Here is a 19,701-nt window from a genome sequence, read left to right on the forward strand (position 1 = left end):
GCACAACCTGCAGAGAAAGCACATGGGACAGCCCCAATGAGGGGTGAGCAGGGTGTGCGTGGCCCTGCCCTGCCCTGGCCTGCCCTCTCTGGCCCCCCTGCTCTGGCCCCCCTGCCCTGCTCTGGCCCTGCCCTGCTCTGGCCCCCCTGCTCTGGCCCCCCTGCCCTGCTCTGGCCCTGCCCTGCCCTGCCCTGCCCTGCTCTGGCCCCCCTGCCCTGCTCTGGCCCCCCTGCTCTGGCCCCCCTGCCCTGCCCTGCCCTGCCCTGCCCTGGCCCCCCTGCTCTGGCCCCCCTGCCCTGCTCTGGCCCCCCTGCCCTGCCCTGGCCTCCCCCTGTGGGTTCTCTTACCTCCATGAAGACAGCCCTGACGGTGGCCTTTCCGACACCAAACTGCTGGCCCACGGATCGGTAGCTGTCCGGAGTGGCCAGCTTCCAGACAGCGATGCCGACCCGTTTCTCCACCGTGAGGGCACGCCGCATGGCAGTGTCCTGGTGCCTGAGTGCGGGGGTGAGCCACTGGCACAGCTCCAGGAATGTCTGCCAGCTCATCCTGAAGTTCCTGAGCCAGTGGTCGTCGTCCCACTCCCCAAGCACCAGCCACTCCCACCAGTCGGTGCTGGTGGGGTAGCTCCACAGCCGCCGGCATGTGAGGCGGGGGGTGGAGCGGGGTGCTGCAGGGGTAGGGGTTGAGCCCTGCTGCCCTGGGGGCATCTCCTCCCCTGGGGCAAGGAGGTGCTCAGCTGCCTCCCACATGGCATGGGTCAGGGCAAGCCCTGCTCCTGCCGGGAGGGCTGGGTGGACCTCTAGCTGCTGCTGCTGCTGCTGCTGCTGCTGGGGGTCCATGACTGCGGCGCCCGGGGTCTGTGTGCCTATGGCTCCTCAGACCACGTGCTGTGCAGGCTGAGTGTGTCTGGGAGGGGCCCTTTAAGGGAGCGGCTAGCTGTTGCCCCGGAAGCGCTAGTCCGCCCGTTGACCCTGTCTGCAGCTGTGCCTGGCATCCCTATTTCGATGTGTGCTACTTTGGCGTGTAGACGTTCCCTCGCTGCGCCTATTTCGATGTTGGGCTGAGCAACGTCGAAGTTGAACATCGACGTTGCCGGCCCTGGAGGACGTGTAGACGCTATTCATCGAAATAGTCTACTTCGATGTAGGCTTCACGTGTAGACGTAGCCCATAAATGCTGAGAATGAGAATCAAAATCCACAATATGAATGTAACAATGACCAATTTATTAAGAATGAGGGAAAGCTAAACTTACTAAAGTCTCATGGCATCTGCCATCTGACAAGGCCACTGCTAGGATGAATGTACTATTCCTCCTGTGAAAAGGGTGCAGTGTTATCTTAACCACTTTGGTCCCAGAATCTTAGAGAGAGAAGGTGGGTGTGGTAATATCTTTGGCTGCATCTACACTATGAGCTAAAATCGATTTTATTAAAATTGATTTATTAGTGATGGATTTTATCAATTCGATTTTGAGCATCCTCACCTTCCCATATGCTCCCCACAAAATTGACTTATTGCTGCCACACACAAGTCCCCAGAATTGACTGTTGCAGCAGTGTATTTTGGGAACCTATCCCACAATTTCCTGAGCCCCATAGCATTCTGGCTATTTTCACTGGTGCTGCATGGGGAAAAAAAAGTACCCCGCAAGTAGCTGTGGGTATCTGACAACATCTTCCCACATTTCATTTCCTACATTTTTTTCCCCTCATTCCCCTGCCGTGTTAACCAAATGTCCCTTTTCCCAGGCAGGATCTGGCTTGCTTGTATAAGAGATGTGCTTTTTTATAACTGAGGGGAGGGTTAGTAAAGTGCTTAGGTAAGATTAGACAAAAATTTCAGGTTTCCCTACTGACAGGTGCAAAAGCACTAGATCTTTGGAGGCTTGGGTCTGGATTTAGACCTCCTGGCAAAGAAGATCCTCAGATCAATAATTTTGTCTCAGAGGCTCAAGAGCCAGGTCAGGGCAGGACCCACCACCTGCCCCTATTACCACTGGGCCCAGGTTTGGATCTAGGTTTAGACCTCCTGGCAAAAAATACTCTCAGAACAAGAATTTGCAACTGAAATACATGTTTAAGTAGACACCGGCACAATACTGAAAATGCAATGGATCATAAAATCAGTTATGGCTCGGCTGGTTGCTGTAGGCCTTACTTGGAGAACTGTCGTAATTGTAGAGCTACTACATTGCCTTCAATGGCCTTTGGATAAAGTCCATACAGAAAATTTGCTCTGAGAGGGCCACCACTCTAGTTACAAAATATTTTCTTCTGTTGACTGAAAATATATCTGCTGAGGGATACTTCCCCACAATGGATAAAAGACCCCTGACTATAACCAGCCCCTGAAAATTATGACTGCCAAAGGAGACTTCTCCCTGGGGGGATAAAAGACCTTCAAATAGCAGCTAGCCCCCCAGTATCCAAGCTGTCAAGAGAGACTTCCCCCAGCCAGCTTCAGGACCCTCACTGTGCACTAGCTGCCTGGTACCTTGCACAGCATGTCCTTTTATTGATTCAGGGTCAAGCCATGTCATACAGCTGGGCATGGGGAAGTTCCAGACTGTGTGGCGCCTATGGGGTGAGGGAAGGGAGGGGATGTGGGGGTCAAGACAAAAAAGAAACCACTAAAAAGAAGTTTCTTATCCAAGTACAACCCCCACCCACAGGCTATCTGCCATATGATGTGTGCTAGGGAAAGTTCCAGAATGTGTGGTGCCTCTCAGGGAGGGAAGGGAGGGGACATGGGGGACAGGACAAAATATAAACAGCTTAAAAGCAATTTTTCATCCTGTCATACAAGCATGATCCCACCCACAGCCTAGCTGCCATGTGGTGTGGCGGGGCAGCAGCTGGCATGGGGCAGCAGCTGGCACCAGGCAGTGCAATAAAAAAAGGCAGCTAGCAGAGGTAGACACAGAACCACAGACCCCATAGCCACGCTACTAGCAAAGGACAAATAAAAGAAAAAAGATTTTTCAGCTTTTTGTGACCCTACAGCAATGGGCTTCCAGGTGCTGAATTGAAACAGTCTTCCTGTTGCCTAATTCCTCTGCACCTGAGAGCAGTGGAGATGGAAGAGGCCAGAGCAGAGAACTGTGGGGCATTGTGGGGCATATATGGGACATCTCTGGAGGCCAAGGAATTCGATTCAAAGACATGGCACTTCCTCACTAGCTTTCATTCAGCATTTTAATTTCGAACTGACCACTGCACCCATCAGGTTACGACAGTATTATGATATCGACATTATGTCGATTTTAGTGCACCATAAATCGAGCTAATGGAATTTACAGTGAAGATGGACACTTGGTAAAATCAGGCTAAATGATTTTAAATCAATATTATCTCATAGAGTAGACATAGCCTTTGACTGGGCCAACTTCTGTTGGTGAGTGAGAGCTTATACACCTCATACAGAGCTTTTCTGCTCTGAGAAAGGCACACTGGAAAAAATACCTTTCCCAGATCAGAGGAAGATAGGCTTTATGTAGCTCAAAAGTTTTTTCATGAACAGAAGTTGATCCAATAGAAATATTACCTCACCTACCTTGTCTTGGTGAATAGATTGTCATTTGTGCCCTACTGTGAGCTCTTTCCCATGAGACAAAGAATAGGCTTGTGCCTGATGCACTCAACTGGGGTGCAATAAAGCTGGGCTCAGTTCCTAACTCTATTACAGACTTCTTGGGTGTGTTTCTAAGCCTCCCTCAGTTCCACCTCTCTGTGGTGGTACATACTTTATCTGGCTTGTGTGTTTAGATTGTTAGTTTTGGTCAACAAGAGCTTAGACTTGGTGTCGTTTTGTACAGTGCCTGACAGAATAGGACTCCAGTCTCCATGAGCTGCTAAGTGCTATTGAAATACAAATATTAAATAATCATGAAACAGAGAAGAAAGTCTGAGATGTTTCTCACACTTATCTCTGAGAGACCAAAAGCACCGTAAATTGAGCCAGGGATATTCGGCTCCCACTCAGGTGATTGTGTTTTTGTAAGCCATGATTATTGGTTGCATTTTATATAAAAACACCATGCTATGTAGTCTGGTGTACTGTATGGAGGCAGGTAGCACTTAAGAGAAAATTCGGACTTTAAACACTGCCTTTTATGTGCAGCTCTTGGTGGAGTATCACTTTTGTATAGGGTTCTTTTCTTTTTTCCTTGACGAACTCCAGCTACACTTCAGCAGGCTGTGTGCATGCTTCAATTATACATTTGTCTTTCTTTCATTGCATGTTGGTTCCTCCAAAACTGGAGAGCATAGTCAATTTACTGCAAAAAGAAACACACTGTTCACAGAGGTGATAAACTGATACTAATAAAAATGGTGTAGTGCATTTACATACATTTAGATGCAACTGTCCTCAGAATTCAAAAGAGCAGAAAACCAGCACAGCAACATCCTTTGGGAGGGACTCTGCATCCAGGGCAGGGTGGCTGGTTACTAATAGTGCTTTTCCCTAAGCAGCTAGGCAGTGATTGTGGAAGGGGATGGCCCTCTTCATGTGGTCATTGTACTTTCCAGATTGTCACGTCTGGAGAAGTTTCACTTACCTTTGGGCATCTTGTTCCTCCTCTCTCCCACACCCTCACTCCGCCAAAGGACTTTGCTTGTCTGTGCTCCAAGTGGTGCTTGGGGATAAGAGGGAATGGCAGTGCAGGTGGAGTGCTCAGCTCGGGGAAGGAGACCCAGCTGCCTTCCCTGTCCACTGCATACTGAGGGGACGTAGCTACAGTGGCCGCATCTTGTACTCATCGCTCTCTCCCCCCAACCCCCTCCCGAATGCAGCCCCAGCACAGGAAGGGTGCTCTGAAACCAGCATAAGCCCACTGCCGCCTGCACTAGGGCTGTTACAATTTTGGCAGGAACTGGGGAAGGGACTATGCATACATGTCTCCAACTCCCCGAATCTCCGCCTTTACCCATGGGTTCTGAAATGGGGACATAACCACCTTCTCTTTTTTATGTTCAGATGGGAGACTGCGTGCCAAACTTCCTTCATTTGTCAACATGGGATCATAAAAACTGAGAACAGAAAAAATTGAGAACATCTGCTGTGATAGGGGAGGGTTGTCATATTTTATTTTTATTTTATTTTTTACTTGCCATACACTGGGATATGATTTGATTTAAGGTTTTCCTAAGAGGTGACCTTTGTGTGGTACAAAGCCTGAGGCTACAGACCTTCCCATTTGAGGGAATTAGAAATTAAAAGATAAACTCATTTTTTTTTGTTTTTTTTTTAAATAACCTCCTCCCCCCAGCTTCTCTACTTATGAAAGCTGATGTAAGGCTACTGCAAAGGGTGAAAGGAACTAGCAATGGAGTGCCACTTGTGCAGGAGAAAATTGGAAATGACGCTCCTAGATACATTTTTCCTCTGACACACAAATGCACACATGCAGGAGTTTATGGCTACGTCTACACGTGCGTCAAACTTCGAAATGGCCACGCAAATGGCCATTTTGAAGTTTACTAATGAAGCGCTGAAATGCATATTCAGCACTTCATTAGCATGCGGGCTGCCACGGCGCTTCGAAATTGACACGCCTTGCCGCCGCGCAGCACATCCAGATGGGGCTCCTTTTCCTTATGGGGACTTCGAACTAGGCGGGGTCCTTTCGAAAAGGAGCCCCGTCTGGACGCGCCGCGTGGCGGTGAGGCACGTCAATTTTGAAGCGCCGCGGCAGCCCGCATGCTAATGAAGCACTGAATATGCATTTCAGCGCTTCATTAGTAAACTTCGAAATGGCCATTTGCGTGGCCATTTCAAAGTTTGGGGCATGTGTAGACACGGCCTATAAGAGTAAGTTAAATTTAGGGGTGTCCTCAGTCTAGTGGTGTGATAAAGAACATGAGCTGTTTACATTAACAGGTGGGAGGAAGGCAGATGGTGGGTATAGGGGAACTGTGTCATAGGCCTGTGAAAATATTCAAAGTCCAGCTTTCTTCTTAGTTATCACAGCCTGGAGAAATGTTGAAGACAGAAGAGTAAGCGTTTTCTTCTCTGGCAATTGCTTCTGTGTGGCATTTGATATAAAAGAGGAGTAAAAAGGATCAGTGGAATGCATGGCATAACATTTCCATTTCTCTAGTATGTTACTTTGATTCATAATAGCATGACCAACCATCTTCTGTAACTTCAAATTAAGGGGGGTGACCTTTGAAGAGATAAGGGATATTCCCATCTTGAAGGCAGGAGAAAAAAGAAGGGGCCGTGTTTGATTTGTCAGGAACTGTATTTTCATTTTTTCATTGGTCTGATTTTTTTTTGGTTAGCTTGCCCCTCTTTTATCTCATCATTATGCCTGGCTTTGCTTGTGCTGCATAGGTATAATACATACTCAGTTTAACAAGGGGAAGCTTTGAGCTGTGCACAGTACCATTACAATGTCAACATTCAGACTTAAGGATGCTCTATGGGAATATGAGTGTTCTTGACAGTGGAGGCTGCACTGATAGACCTGATGGGTGTCAGGCCAATTTAATTTCACTGCATTCTGTGGCTTGCCCCCCTGACCCAGGATCAGATAGCAAGGTCTGCAGGGGTGGCTGGTGGTGCAGTGTTTTGAATACTCTCCCTCCCTCATTTGAAATTCAACAGCAGTTGCAAAAACAGGCTCATTTTCTCATTCACTTTGCAGGGAAGAGTGAAACAGGATCCTGTGCTGAGGTGGCCAACAGAATGGGGGTAAGTCATCCTGAAAAGAGGAAGTAATATGGGTATGAAATCAAGAGCTATTTCACAGGACATAAAAAAAAAAACCCAGCCTGTAAAAGAAGAAAAATAAAATCTTTCAGCGTCTTCATGGAGCTTCCATATTTTGAATGTTGACATTTTGGAGTTATCAAAAAAGCTGCTCAGGGAAGGCAGTTGCCAGTCTTTGGGTTAAACTTACAGGCGGAAGGGAGGTAACCTGATGATACAGGATGTGGGAAAGGCTGAAGTACTCAATGCTTTTTTTGCCTCAGTCTTCACGGACAAGGTCAGATCCCAGTCTACGGCATTAGGCAATGCAGTATGGGAAAGGAGTGGGCAGCCCGAGGTGGAGAAAGACCAGGTTAAGAGCTATTTAGAAAAGCTAGATGCACACGTACCGAGGGGCCTGGATTTAATGTATCCAAAGGTACTGAGGCAATTGGCAGATGTCCTTGCAGAGTCTTTGGCTATTATCTTTGAAAACTCGCGGAGATCGGGAGAGGTCCTTGTTGAAGTAGTTATTCCTCTTTATTCGGCACTGGTGAGGTCACATCTGGAATATTGTGTCCAGTTTTGGGCCCCCTAGTATAAAAAGGATGTGGATTTGCTAGAGCAGGTTCAGCGAAGGGCAACAAAAATGGTTAAGGGGCTGGAGCACAAGACCTATGAGGATAGGCTGAGGGATTTGGGCTTGTTTAGTTTATAGAAGAGAAGACTCAGAGGTGATTTAATAGCAGCCTTCAACTTCCTGAAGGGGAGCTCTAAAGAGGAGGGTGAGAAACTGTTCTCAGTGATGTCAGGTGGCAGAACAAGGAGTAATGGTCAGAAGTTGAAGAGGGAAAGGTGTAGATTAGATATTCGGAAAAACTTCTTGACCAGGGGGGTGGTGAAGCATTGGAATGCATTGCCTAGAGAGGTGGTGGATTCTCCATCCCTTGAGGTTTTTAAGTCCTGACTGGGATGACTTAGTGGGGGTTGATCCTGCTTGAAGCAGGGGGCTGGACTAGATGACGTCCTGAGGTCCCTTCCAGCCCTATGATTCTGTGATTCTGTGTGATTCTATGATTGGAAAAAGGTAAATGTAGTGCCCATCTTTAAAATAGGGAAAGAAAGACAATACAGGGATCTACAGATTGGCCAGCCTCATCTCAGTCTCTGGAAAAATCATGGAGGGAATCCTCAATGAATCCATTTTGGAGCACTTGGAAGAGGGGAAAGTGATCAAGAGCAGTCAACATGGATTCACCAAGGGCAGGTCTTGCCTGACCAATCTGATTAGTTTCTATGATGAGGTAACTGGCTCTGAGGACATAGAGAAGTCAATGGATGTGATATACCTTGACTTTAGCAAAGCTTTCAGCACAGTTTCCCACAACATTCTTGCCCATAAGTTAAGGAAGTATGAATTGGATACATGGACTGTAAGATGAACAGAAAGCTGACTAGACAGTTGGGTGCAACGTGTTGTGATTAATGTTTAAATGTCTGGTTGGCAGTCGGTTTCAAGTGGAGTGCCTCAATGATCAGTTCTTGGGCCGGTATTGTTCAACGTCTTTATTAATTTCCTGGATGAGGGGATGTATTCCACTCTCAGCAAATTTGCAGACGACACTAAGCTAGAAGGTCAGGTAGATATGTTGGACCATTGGGATAGGCTCCACAGTGACCTAGGTAAATTGGAGGATTGGGCCAAAAGAAATCTGATGCAGTTCAACTAGGATAAGTGCAGAGTCCTGCACTTGGGATGGAAGAATCCCAAGCATTGTTACAGCCTGGGTGCCGACTGGCTAAGTAGCAGTGCAGCGGAAAAGAACCTGGGGATTGCAGTGGATGAGAGGCTGGATATGAGTCAACAGTGTGTCCTTATAGCCAAGAAGGTTAATGGCATATTGAGGTGCATTGGGAGAGGCATTTCCAGCAGATCTAGAGAATTTTTTATTTCCTTCTATTTGGCACTGGTGAGGCTTCAACTGGAGTATTGCATGCAGTTCTGGGCCCCCCAGTACAGAATGGATGTGGATGCACTGGAGCAGGTTCAGCAGAGGGCAACCAACATTATTAGGGGTCTGGAGCACATGACCTATGAGAAGAGGCTGAGGAACTTGGGCTTATTTAGCTTGCAGAAGAGAAGAGTGAGGAGTGATTTGATAGCAACCTTCAATTTCCTGAAGGGGAACTCTAAAGAGGATGGAGAGAGGACTTTCTCAGTAGTGACAGATGGCAGAACAAGGAGATATGTTCTGATATTACCGAGGAAGAGGTGTAGGTTGGATATTAGGAAAAACTCTTTCAACCAAGGGAGTGTTGAAGCACTGAAATGCTTTACTTAGAGAGGTGTTGGAATCTCCATCACTAAGGCTGCATCTACTCTAGCCCACTCCTTTCAGAAGAGGTATGGTAATAAGGCAGTTCGGAAGATTCTAATGAGGCACTGACATTAATATGCCATACTTCATTAGCATAATGGTGGCCATGCGCAATTTGAAAGTGCCATTTGCGGTATCCATGCCGCCCGTTAGATGGTGTCCTTTCGAAAGGATGCTCCTGACTTCAAATCTCCTTCTTCCCAAAAGCAAATAGGAGGAAGGGGTTTTCCAAATCAGGGGATCCTTTCGAAAGGCCCCTGGCTACATAGGCAGCATGCACTCCGAAAGCAGCACGTTCGAGTCACACGTGGCTGCATATTCATGTCAGCGCCTGATTAACACCTTCTGAACAGTCTCATTACCATGCCCCTTCCGAAAGGAGGGGGCTAGTGTAGACGTAGCTTAGAGGTTTTTAAGGCCCAGCTTCACAAAGTCTTTTGATCAGAATTTGAAAGAATTCAGCTCTTCTTCTAGAAGCCCCCCTCTGCTCCTGAATCAGGAAGATCACCTCCTTTTGAAAGCTTCTTTCAAAAAAAAAAGCATGTGTAGATGCTCTGCAGGCTCTTTTTCTGAAAGAGCAGTCTTCATGGTGCTGGATTTTTCAATCCCCAGCCCATTCTTCTGAAAGATCTGGGGCTGTGAGGATGCTCTCTATCAAAAGATTGGATCGATCTTTCGACTTGCTTTTTTATGTGTGGATGCATTTTTTCAAAAGAATATCTTCTGAAAGTTCATCTTTTGAAAGATTGTTGTAGGTTAGATGTGGCCTTAAAGTTTGGAAACACAAATGAAAACAAAAGTTATCTGTTGGGAAGAGTTTTGCAGCCTTAATAAAAAGGTGGTGCAACCAGCCTCACCTGTAAGTATTTTTAGTCTGATTTCCCTTTATTTTTTCATCCTGTAGTTTCCTGTACGCTTGCCCATATCTCAGTGTACCCATTAATTATCCCTCACCTACATGTATCATCTAGCTTAGTGGTCGCAGACCCTTTGACTCTTTTTTTTCCCTCAACATGCAAGCTTTGCTTCTTATGCAAATAGCTTGGTGAGTGCTAACATTTGACAGTGCAGCTGCTACGGCATGCAGCTGGATAGCCAGTGCTTCCAGAGGACAAGGGTCAATTCCCAAATAATGGACACTGGGACATGGTGCTTTGTGAACAGCTAGGGCCCTAGCATCCCAAGAAATTGCATGCCCTTTGGTGTCCAAACATAAGGGGCCCTGGTACTGCCTATGGGGCAGCTACTAATACTCTGGACTGGGGACCATGTGACTCCTCCTCTAGAAATGGTGGCTAGTCAGTTTTCATATCACATGCTGTTGGAGAAATAGGAATGGTGCTGAAGGCCCAATGCTGCCATTTCCCTGCCTGACAAGGTCTCTGAGGAGAAACCTGGCTGGTGCCTTCTTCACCAACCCTGTAATGCTCTGAGCTGAAATGTGTGTACTTCCTGGGAGAAGGAGGTGATTGCTGAGCTCTGAGGCATTTGGGGCCCCAGTGCCTCAGTGTAGAATTCTTTGAAAGGACAGGTCCTGTGACAGAAACAATATAAATTCCACCTCAAAGGTCTGAATGCCTGTATATTTAAACTTGTATTGCTTTTTTCCAGAGGTGGAAAAAGTACCCAAAAAGTTACAGATGCACACACACGTCACATCTAGATTGTATTCAGGTATCCAGAAGTGAAACATAAGAATAGCCATACTAGGTCAGACCAAAAGTCCATCTAGCCAAGTATCCTGTCTGCCCAGAGGGAGTGAACTGAACAGGTGATGATCTCTCTCAGGCCATCCATCTCCAGCTTTTGACAAACAGAGCCTAGGGACACCATTCCTTACCCATCCTGGCTAATAGCCATTAATGGACCTAACCTCCATGAGTTTATCTAGCTCTTTTTTTAAATCCTATTATAGTCCTGGCCTTCACAGCCTCCTCTGGCAAGGAGTTCCACATTTTAACTGTGCGCTGTGTGAAGAAGAATTTCCTTCTATTTGTTTTAAATCTGCTGCCCATTAATTTCATTTGGCGTCTCCTAGTTCTTATATTATGAGAACAAGTAAATAATTATTCCTTGTTCACTTTCTCCACACCACTCATAATTTTATTTACCTCTATCATACCACCCCTTAGTCTCCTGTTTTCTAAGATGAAAAGTTTTAGGCTCTTTAATCTCTCTTCATAGGGACCTGTTCCAAACCCCAATCATTTATTTGCCCTTTTCTGAACCTTTTCTAATGCTAATATATCTTTTTTGAGATGAGATAACCACATCTGTATGCAGTATTCAAGATGTGGGTGTACCGTAGTTTTATATAAGAGCAATAAGATATTCTTCATCTCATTCGCTATCCCTTTTGTAATGATTCCTAATATACTTTTTGCTTTTTTGACTGCCGTTGTACACTGCATGGATGTTTTTAGAGAACTATCCATGATGACTCCAAGATCTCTGTCCTGCTTATTTGTAGCTAAATAAGCCCCCATCGTATTGTATGTATAGTTAGTGTTATTTTTTCCAATAGCAAAAGCAGCTGCACTTTTACTCAAGTAACTTTTTGGGTACTTTTCCCACCTCTTCTTTCTTCTGTGAGTTTATACCACACCATGCTTTCATTCTGTTTTTTGCTGTGTGGCTCAAAACAGCAGGGTTTAGCCTGGGGTTTAGGGATGGTTTGTTTCTGCTGACTATTTTCTGTATGTTGCCCTGGCCTGCCTAAAAATGGAGAGCTCTTCAGTCACTCATTTTCTGTCCTCTTGCTGTTGATGCTGTGATAGATTGATGGGATGGAAGTCAAACTATGTTAGAAAGCATGTAATTGCTTTATATTGATTTGTGTCTCCTGTGTATTTTTTCAAGGTTATGAGCACCTTTTATTTCTCTCCTCCATATATTACATGCATTTTCCTACTTGTGACACCATACCAAGTCCATGTGTTTTTTAATAGTTCCCATTTAAATATACTTAGGGACTTAAAACAAAATGGACTTAAAACAAAATGTTGAAGCCCCATAAAATAGCTTACAGGCTATTCCAAGTGGTGATAGATCACATATGAGACTCTTCATGCTGCAGCCAAGTTTAAATGTCTGTCTTACATCGTTTATTTTAAAACATAAATACTGTAAAAACATCATGTCCTTCTAAAACTCATAGGTTCATGGTTAGAAATAAAAGCCCAGCTTCAGTTACTGTTCAGGCTGAGAGAACAAGAGAAACCCCCAAGGCCCAAATTTACAATAGTGGCCAGTCATTTTGTATACCCAGCTTTAGACGGCATAACTCTGATTTTCAGAAATGTGAAGCATCCATATCATACACTAACTTCTGCTTGAGTCCTGAGAAGTGAAAATCAGAAGCAAATCTGGCACCTCATATCTGTGACCATCCTTAGACCCAAATTCCTCTCCAGCCTTATACTTCCACAAACCCCTTGCCACAGGTTCACAGGGAATCAGCAGCCTGATACCAACACAGATCATCAGCATTTCTGTGCCTGATGCTTAGAGGGTTACCTGAGTCTACAGTTTACATAAAGGAAAAATACGTAGATGGAAAACATAACTATTACTTGCCATATGTGAAATAAAATGTTGTTGTAGATATTTCCTAAAGGTGGTTGGGAATTTTCCATTGAAATTATTTTTATGGAACATTTTTTACTGGAAAACTTTGACTTTTGCCATTTTTTGACAGAATATTGATTTTATTTTTTAAATTTCAGGTAGCCCAGAATTAAAATATTTCTCTTTGTCAAACCAAATTGAAACTTTTATTTCAGACTACCTCGGTGTTAATCTGTATATGACTGGGCTCATGCAGTGCATCTTGGGATATGTAATTCATCCAGGAACTCCACCCCATAGAGAAGATCAGGGTAATGGCATACATGAATGAATATAGCTTTCATGAGGCACCACTGCAACTGAGGGGACACAGGTTAATGTTGAACTGAAAGGAAACATTTTAATCCAGGAATATCAAAACAGTTCATGTCAATCTAGGGATGTCTAAATGAAAAAATTCAGCATTTCAATAACCAAAAAAAAAAAATCAGAATTTCCTGTATGGTGGGGTGAGAGGGTGGTGACAAGAAGATATTTCCGATTTTTGACATGATCTGTGATTAAAACAAATTTTCAAATATTGGAATTTCGTGTGGGATGGAGATTCTAATTTGCGAACAACTCTAATGTCTCAATTGTATTGCTTCATATTTTTTAACTAATGTACTTATCAGACTGTCTTCATACTGTTTACTTGCTGATGACTATAGACTAACTAGATGAAGCTGGTTGTGTTGCTGAAGTTGGCTGACACTCTTGCTCTCTTTTCGTGGTGTAAATCAACTTACTACAATGGAGTTAACACCAGGACGGACTTAGGGTCAGTATTGTATACTAGCCTATTCTGAATTTGGACAAAGAGCAATCTGTTTTTCCTCTTTTTGGGGGTGGGAGGTGCAATTACTTTCCACCATCCCCTGTGTAAGTCAAATTTCCTGTGTAACGCAGGGGAGCCAGGAAACTGATGAGGGCACCAGCCCTGGTCAGTTTCCTGGCTCTCACAGTGAGGTGTGGAGCCAGGAACCAGGCTGTAGCAGTGGTTTTACTGTCAATATAGGAAGTCCTGCCTTAGGAAGTAATATGCCTCTCTTCTAAATCATCTGAGGACAAAAATTATTTTTCCAACCTATCAAAACAAAAAAGCAGTCAAGTAGCACTTTAAAGACTAACAAAATAATGTATTGGGTGATGAGCTTTCGTGGGACAGACCCACTTCTTCAAACAATTGCCATACCAGAACAGACTCAATATTTAATCCATAGAGAAGCAGAAATAGTAATCAAGGTTGACAAAGCAGAAAAGAAATTATCAAGGTGAGCAAATCAGAGAATAGAGGGGTGTGGGGCCGGGGGGGCGGATCAAGAATTAGATTAAGCCAAGTATGCAAAAGAGCCCCGATAATGACATAAAATATTCCCATCCCAGTTCAAACCATGTGTTAATGTGTCGAATTTGAATATAAAAGAGAGTTCAGCAGCCTCTCTTTCCAAAGTAGTGTGAAAATTCCTCTTCAGTAAGACTCAGACTCTTAAGTCATTAACAGAATGGCCCCCTCCATTAAAATGCAGGCTGACTGGTTTGTGGATCAGGAGTGTTTTTATGTCTGTTTTGTGCCCATTAACTCTTTTTCCAAGATATACAACATTCTGTTTTTATAGCATTTAATAAATGAACAGCCTTCCCTCAAATAGTAATGAGGGAAAACATGGAAAAACTGAAAAAAAAGAAACATCCTTTTCACTCATTTCTGTTGTACCTTCATTATTTATAGTTTCATCAGAATCAACAATGCACAGCTTTCTATTCAGAAAACTTTTCAGATGATGACTTTTGCTAAGAGACTACTAAATTGTGTGACATAAATTAAAATGGATATTCAAATAGTGTACTCCATTACAAAGTTACATATGAAAACAGTTTGCTTCCATCAAGTTTTGTTATTATAAAATAGTTTTACAACTTTAAATAAAATTTCAATTTTCTAATGACTTGTCGCTGATGTCATATCTATAGCCATGTTTGTTGTGGTATATATATGAAACCTTGCCTTTGTTCTTTAGCTTTTGTATATGTACATGCTAAAATATGCATATGCAATATATATATACATGCAAGAACATGAAACAATGTTTAATCTCTGGTTAAGTCTGAAAATAATGTCAGTTACTTCAGGAGACCGTGACTCATAACTTTATAATTTTAAGAGGAAAAATCATACAAATGATCATTAGCAAGTGAGGAAATTTAATATTATCCTTATTCTTAATCTTAAAATAAGGCGTGTAAAAGCATAGATGTGGTCATATCAGACAGACTATTCTCATTCCTTCTCATGTCCTGGAATCAGCAAAGATACAATGATCAAAACTGATTTGTCAACTCTATAATATAGCTACATATACAACAGACAGTAGGTAAGAAAGCATTTTTTTTCTTTTTTTTTTTTTGCTATTTTACAGATAAGGAAAATGAGGCACAGGAAGGGTCAGGGCTTATGTGACTCTCAGGCCACTTCTACACATGCACGATCTTCTGGAAGACTGGCGTCTTCTTCTGGAAGATCTGTGGAGCATCTACATATGCTAGGTGCTCTTCCGGAAGGAATCCAGAAGAAGGCGCTGCATCTTCCAGGTTCCGTACTCTGCTGCGGAACCAGGAAGAGTGCCTTCTTCCAGAAGAATCTTCCAGAAGAAAGCATGTATGGACACTCGCAGACTGCCATGGTGGCAGCCCGTCACAGAACACAAATGCTGCAGGCAACCCCAGGGGCCTCCATGGTCTCCAGGTCCTGGGGACAGAATGCCCTGGCAGAGAAGCGGCTGGCCCTTGACAAGGCCAAATTGAACTGGCAGAGGGATGTGTGGTGTAAGGTGGTGAGATGTTCCACACTATGTGCAAGGCCCTTTCTGACCAGCCCCCAGCCACTCTGCTGCTGCTCCTGAGGCCCCTGACCCCTCACTGTTCCCTCCCTCCTAGCCCATGACCTTGAGGCCCTGGCCACCCTACTGCTCCTGAGCCTGCCCACGGCTGACCTTAGGGACCTTGAAGCCTGGCTCATGGCCACAGCGAGCCCTGTGGAGGATCTCCCTAGCCGCAACCTGTCCATCCCTGCTGTCCTGCTGAGCCCGGGCTTGTGATGGACCGACCTTACCTCCTCGTGCTCCCTGCAGGGGACCATGCACCTGGGACAGGAGGGGCACCTATGGGCACCAGGGCTTGCGGCCCTTGAGTAGGACCCCAACCATCCCTGTCCCAAGCCCTATCCCAGGTCACATGCCCCTTTCGCTGACCCCCATGTATGTAGTTACAAAGGTTCTGGTATATACAATTTGTTTTATTGATTCCTAAAAACTATTTACAAAAATGTTCCCTATTGTTCCAAGTTTTGAGTTACATGCTTATTTACAGTTCGCACCCCCATGTCCCTAATTCTTGTGGAGGGAGGTAGGGAGGGTGGGGGGTTTAGTAGTCACCCCGAGTGAATGCCCCCCAGAGCACCTCCTGCAAGCGGGCGGACCCCATCACAGTCAAACCACTTGTTGGGAGCTGCGGCAGGCTGCTGGTACCAGGAGGCCAGGTCTTCCCTCCAGCCCTGGGGGAAGGTCTGCTTACATGCCTCAATGAGGTTGTGGCATGTGCAGCAGGTGGCCACAACCTGTGGAGCATTCTCCACCCCCACATCGAGGTGTGTGAGGAGACATCGGAACTGTGCCTTCAGATGGACGAATGTGCACTCAGCTGGGTACTGGGCCCTTGTGAGCCTGGCATTGAACAGCTCCTGGCAGGGCATGAGGTAGCCCATGTACAGGTGCATCAACCAGGGCTGGAGGGGGTAGGCTGGGTTGCCCGTGAGACAAACGGGCATGGCAACCTCCCTGATGACATGCTCCCACCGGGGCACAAATGTTCCAGCCTCCATCCTGTTTCGCAGGATGGAGTTCTGCAGGATGCACATGTCGTACACCCTGCCCGGCCAGTCCACATAAATGTCCATGAACCTCCCCCTTACATCCACCACCACCTGAAGCATGATGGGAGTGGTACCGCTTGTGGTTCACGTAGCGCCGTTGCTGGGATCTGGGGCCCCTATGGCGATATGTGTCCCATCAATCGCTCCAATGCACTGGGGGAATGCAAGCTCCATGAAGCCCTCCACAAGCACATCAAGGTCCCTCATGTTCACCAGCCACCGCACCAGCATGTGGCTGATGGCTCTCATGACCTGCAGAAGAATGATAGCAGGCACACTCGTGGGCCTGCACAGAGGTGTCCCTGCTCCCTTCCCTGTCCTCCCCCTTCCTCTCTACGTGGGCATCCCTCCGGCAGTGGATATGTGTTATCCCACTTGGGCTAAGCCTACTCACCCCCAGTCTGGACTCCAGACCCTGAGAGTCCCCTGTGCCCATGGGCCCTGTCCTACCCTGTGGCCAGGGTGGGGCCTGGGGCAGGGTTTGCCTCTGGTACAATGGCCCCAACAGTGGATGTTTCCACCTTGAACTGCTGCCTGCTGGACTGGTAGCTGTCCGGGATGGACAGTTTCCATATGATGGCCATGCGCTTCTCCACTGAGAGAGCCGACCTCCACCAGGTGTCCCAGCATCAGAGCATGGGGGCAAGCCAGCTGCAGATCTCCAGGAAGGTCTCCTTCTTCATTTGGAGATTTTGCAACCAGCGGTTGTTATCCCATCAGTCAGTGCTGGTGGTGTGGGTCCAGATGCACTGGACAGCCTGGGGGGAGCCAGGCAGAGGCAGTGTGGGGTCAGGACCCACGGGCCTGGGTCTCCATTGCCAAAAGAGGCTGAGGAGGGTGGCCAGGGGGTGGCCAGCCTGAGGCTGCTGGGGGTCCATGCCTGCTGGTTGGGCCACACAGGACAGGAACCTGGGTCTGTCTTGCTGCAAGCAGCATAGCAGGCCTCGACAGCTTGTGCAGGGAGGGGCTGTTTGAGTGGGGCCCTTTAAAGGACTGTGTGGCCTGTGGCCCTGGAACAGCTCTCCAGCCATGCAACCCTGTCCGCACCATTTCCAGCCCTGTTCTTCCAGAAGAGCACCAGTGCATGGGTAGACACACTCGTCTGGAAGACCGGGCGGCTCTTTCAGGCCATGTTTAATGTGTAGATGCAATCTTCTGGAAGATGATCCTCTGGAATCTGTCTTCTGGAGGATTGTCTTCAGGAAGATTGTATACAAGTAGAAGTGGCCTCAGTGTGGATTAGTACAGTGAGCATTGGAGCAATCTGAACTAATTTTCAATCCCGTGATTTAAATAAACTAAAATGTTTGATCTACATCAAGCTAGTTTTACAAACTATCAGTGTGTAAATTTGTGCTATTGAAATGTACATCAATTATGACCGGAAATATAAGTTCCATTGCTTTTTTATAAAATGCCATGTCTGCTAGGTTCTCTTATTTGGATTTTACAACACTGCTGTAGATAAAGCAAAGTATTGAAAATTAAGATCCGGTTCTTGCAGACATTTGAGCATGTACACAAATGTAACTGTTTTCAGTGGACCTACTTATGTGTTTGAACCATTGAGGCTAATGTGTTTTTATTAAAATTTAGAGACATAAAATGTTGTCATTTCAAAGCAATCACACTATACTAGCACTAAAAAGTTATTGAAGTTTTCAGTACATTAAATCATTGTGAATTCTTATACACACAGGCTAACATTTGCAAAAACAGTAGCTTAAAGTTAGGGTCCTAAACTACATGATTAAACACCAAGAATGGGTCTACATTTGCCCCTAACTCTGAAGTGGGCATGTTAATCAAGGATGGGAGATTAATGAAGTGCTGCGGTGAATATGCAGCACTTCATTAGGTTAATTTTACCCCACAGCTACTTCAAAGTGTCAAACTTTGAAGTGTTGGCATGTGTGCAGCCGCGGGCACTTTGAAGTGCCTCTGCTACTTCGAAGTGCCTTTACTCCTCAAAATCTCAGGGACTAAAGGCTCTTCAAAGTAGTGCAGCCACTTCAAAATGCCTGCAACTACACACATGCCAGCATTTAGAAGTTTCACACGTCGAAGTTGACACAGGGGAGAATTAGCCTAATGACATGCGGAGTATTCACTGCAGCCCATCATTAGTAATCTCACGTCAACCTGATTAATGTTCCCCCTTTGAAGTTGGGGGCAAGTGTAGACCCAGCCCTAGTGATGGACTGTATCAAAAGTGTGTGATTTATTTAAGAACAGAAATGCTACTGAATTCAAGCAGCAAATCCCCATGGCAAAATACAATGTAGAAAAATTTCAACATTCTTGACTTGTGCAGGCTGGTTTGGGCTTCAGGTAAAGTTTAGACTATTTGAATTTTTGATGTCCTCACAGTAAGGATGTCAGTCAGGGCCTGGACATGCCTCTTTCAGCCTTGATGAATGTATAAGTGTGAAACTTCTTGTTAGAAAAAAAAATCTGAAATGCTGCTAACACTTTAGTTGTTTAAGGTGTTAAAATGTGAAGAAAGAAAGGGTTAGAAAAGTAAAAATATATATATCCACCATACAGCTAACTGAGAGATACAGGAGACCTGGAGTTTAATACTGCATGTACGTCTGTTTTATAACATGAGTAAGACTGTATTCAGTGTCATGGTTCTCTCTGTGCAATCTTAGAGTTCTGCAGTTTTACAACCAAATTGTCTTAACCTGAATGAAGAAGCCGAAACTGTAGTTTTTGAAATTGAAAAGACGTACCATTGCCTTCTCTATGTGCTTATATGACAAGTAGTCTTGTGATGTTGTTATAATCACAGAAATTAGTAAGAAAGTTTTCACATATGACCTCTAAAGTTGGATGCCTTTGTCAATATACGGGTATACAAAATACTGAAGTCTGTGTCTAACATCAGGCATCTATATTTAAAAAGCTGGACCCATTAAATAAAGGGAAGAAGGATTCTGTCGAAGATGGGGTTTACTTTCCAAAGAGCAGCGTCTACACTGGCTTTCTGCTTTCTAAAGAAGCTCTTTTGAAATTAAAATATGCAAATGGGATGTCAAATATGCAAATTTGATGTCAAATATGCAAATTTATACCTCATTTGCAT

The 19,701-nt window shown here is 45.2% G+C and overlaps 1 protein-coding gene across 2 annotated transcripts in view; it reads left to right on the plus strand.

The window, feature by feature from the left end:
- Positions 1-19,701, plus strand: part of PLD5 (phospholipase D family member 5) — a 331,439-nt gene that overhangs the window by 219,532 nt on the left and 92,206 nt on the right. Inside the window, exons 5-6 of one of the 2 annotated variants that reach the window (XM_074988635.1) lie at positions 6,655-6,701; position 7,483. The exons of the other annotated variant lie outside the window; for it this stretch is intronic. Coding sequence (XP_074844736.1) covers positions 6,655-6,701; position 7,483 — 48 coding nt within the window. The remainder of the gene's footprint in view (positions 1-6,654; positions 6,702-7,482; positions 7,484-19,701) is intronic. 2 annotated transcript variants of the gene reach the window in all.

This window comes from Carettochelys insculpta, chromosome 3 (genome assembly GCF_033958435.1).
Source record: "Carettochelys insculpta isolate YL-2023 chromosome 3, ASM3395843v1, whole genome shotgun sequence".
Lineage (NCBI taxonomy): Eukaryota > Metazoa > Chordata > Testudines > Carettochelyidae > Carettochelys > Carettochelys insculpta.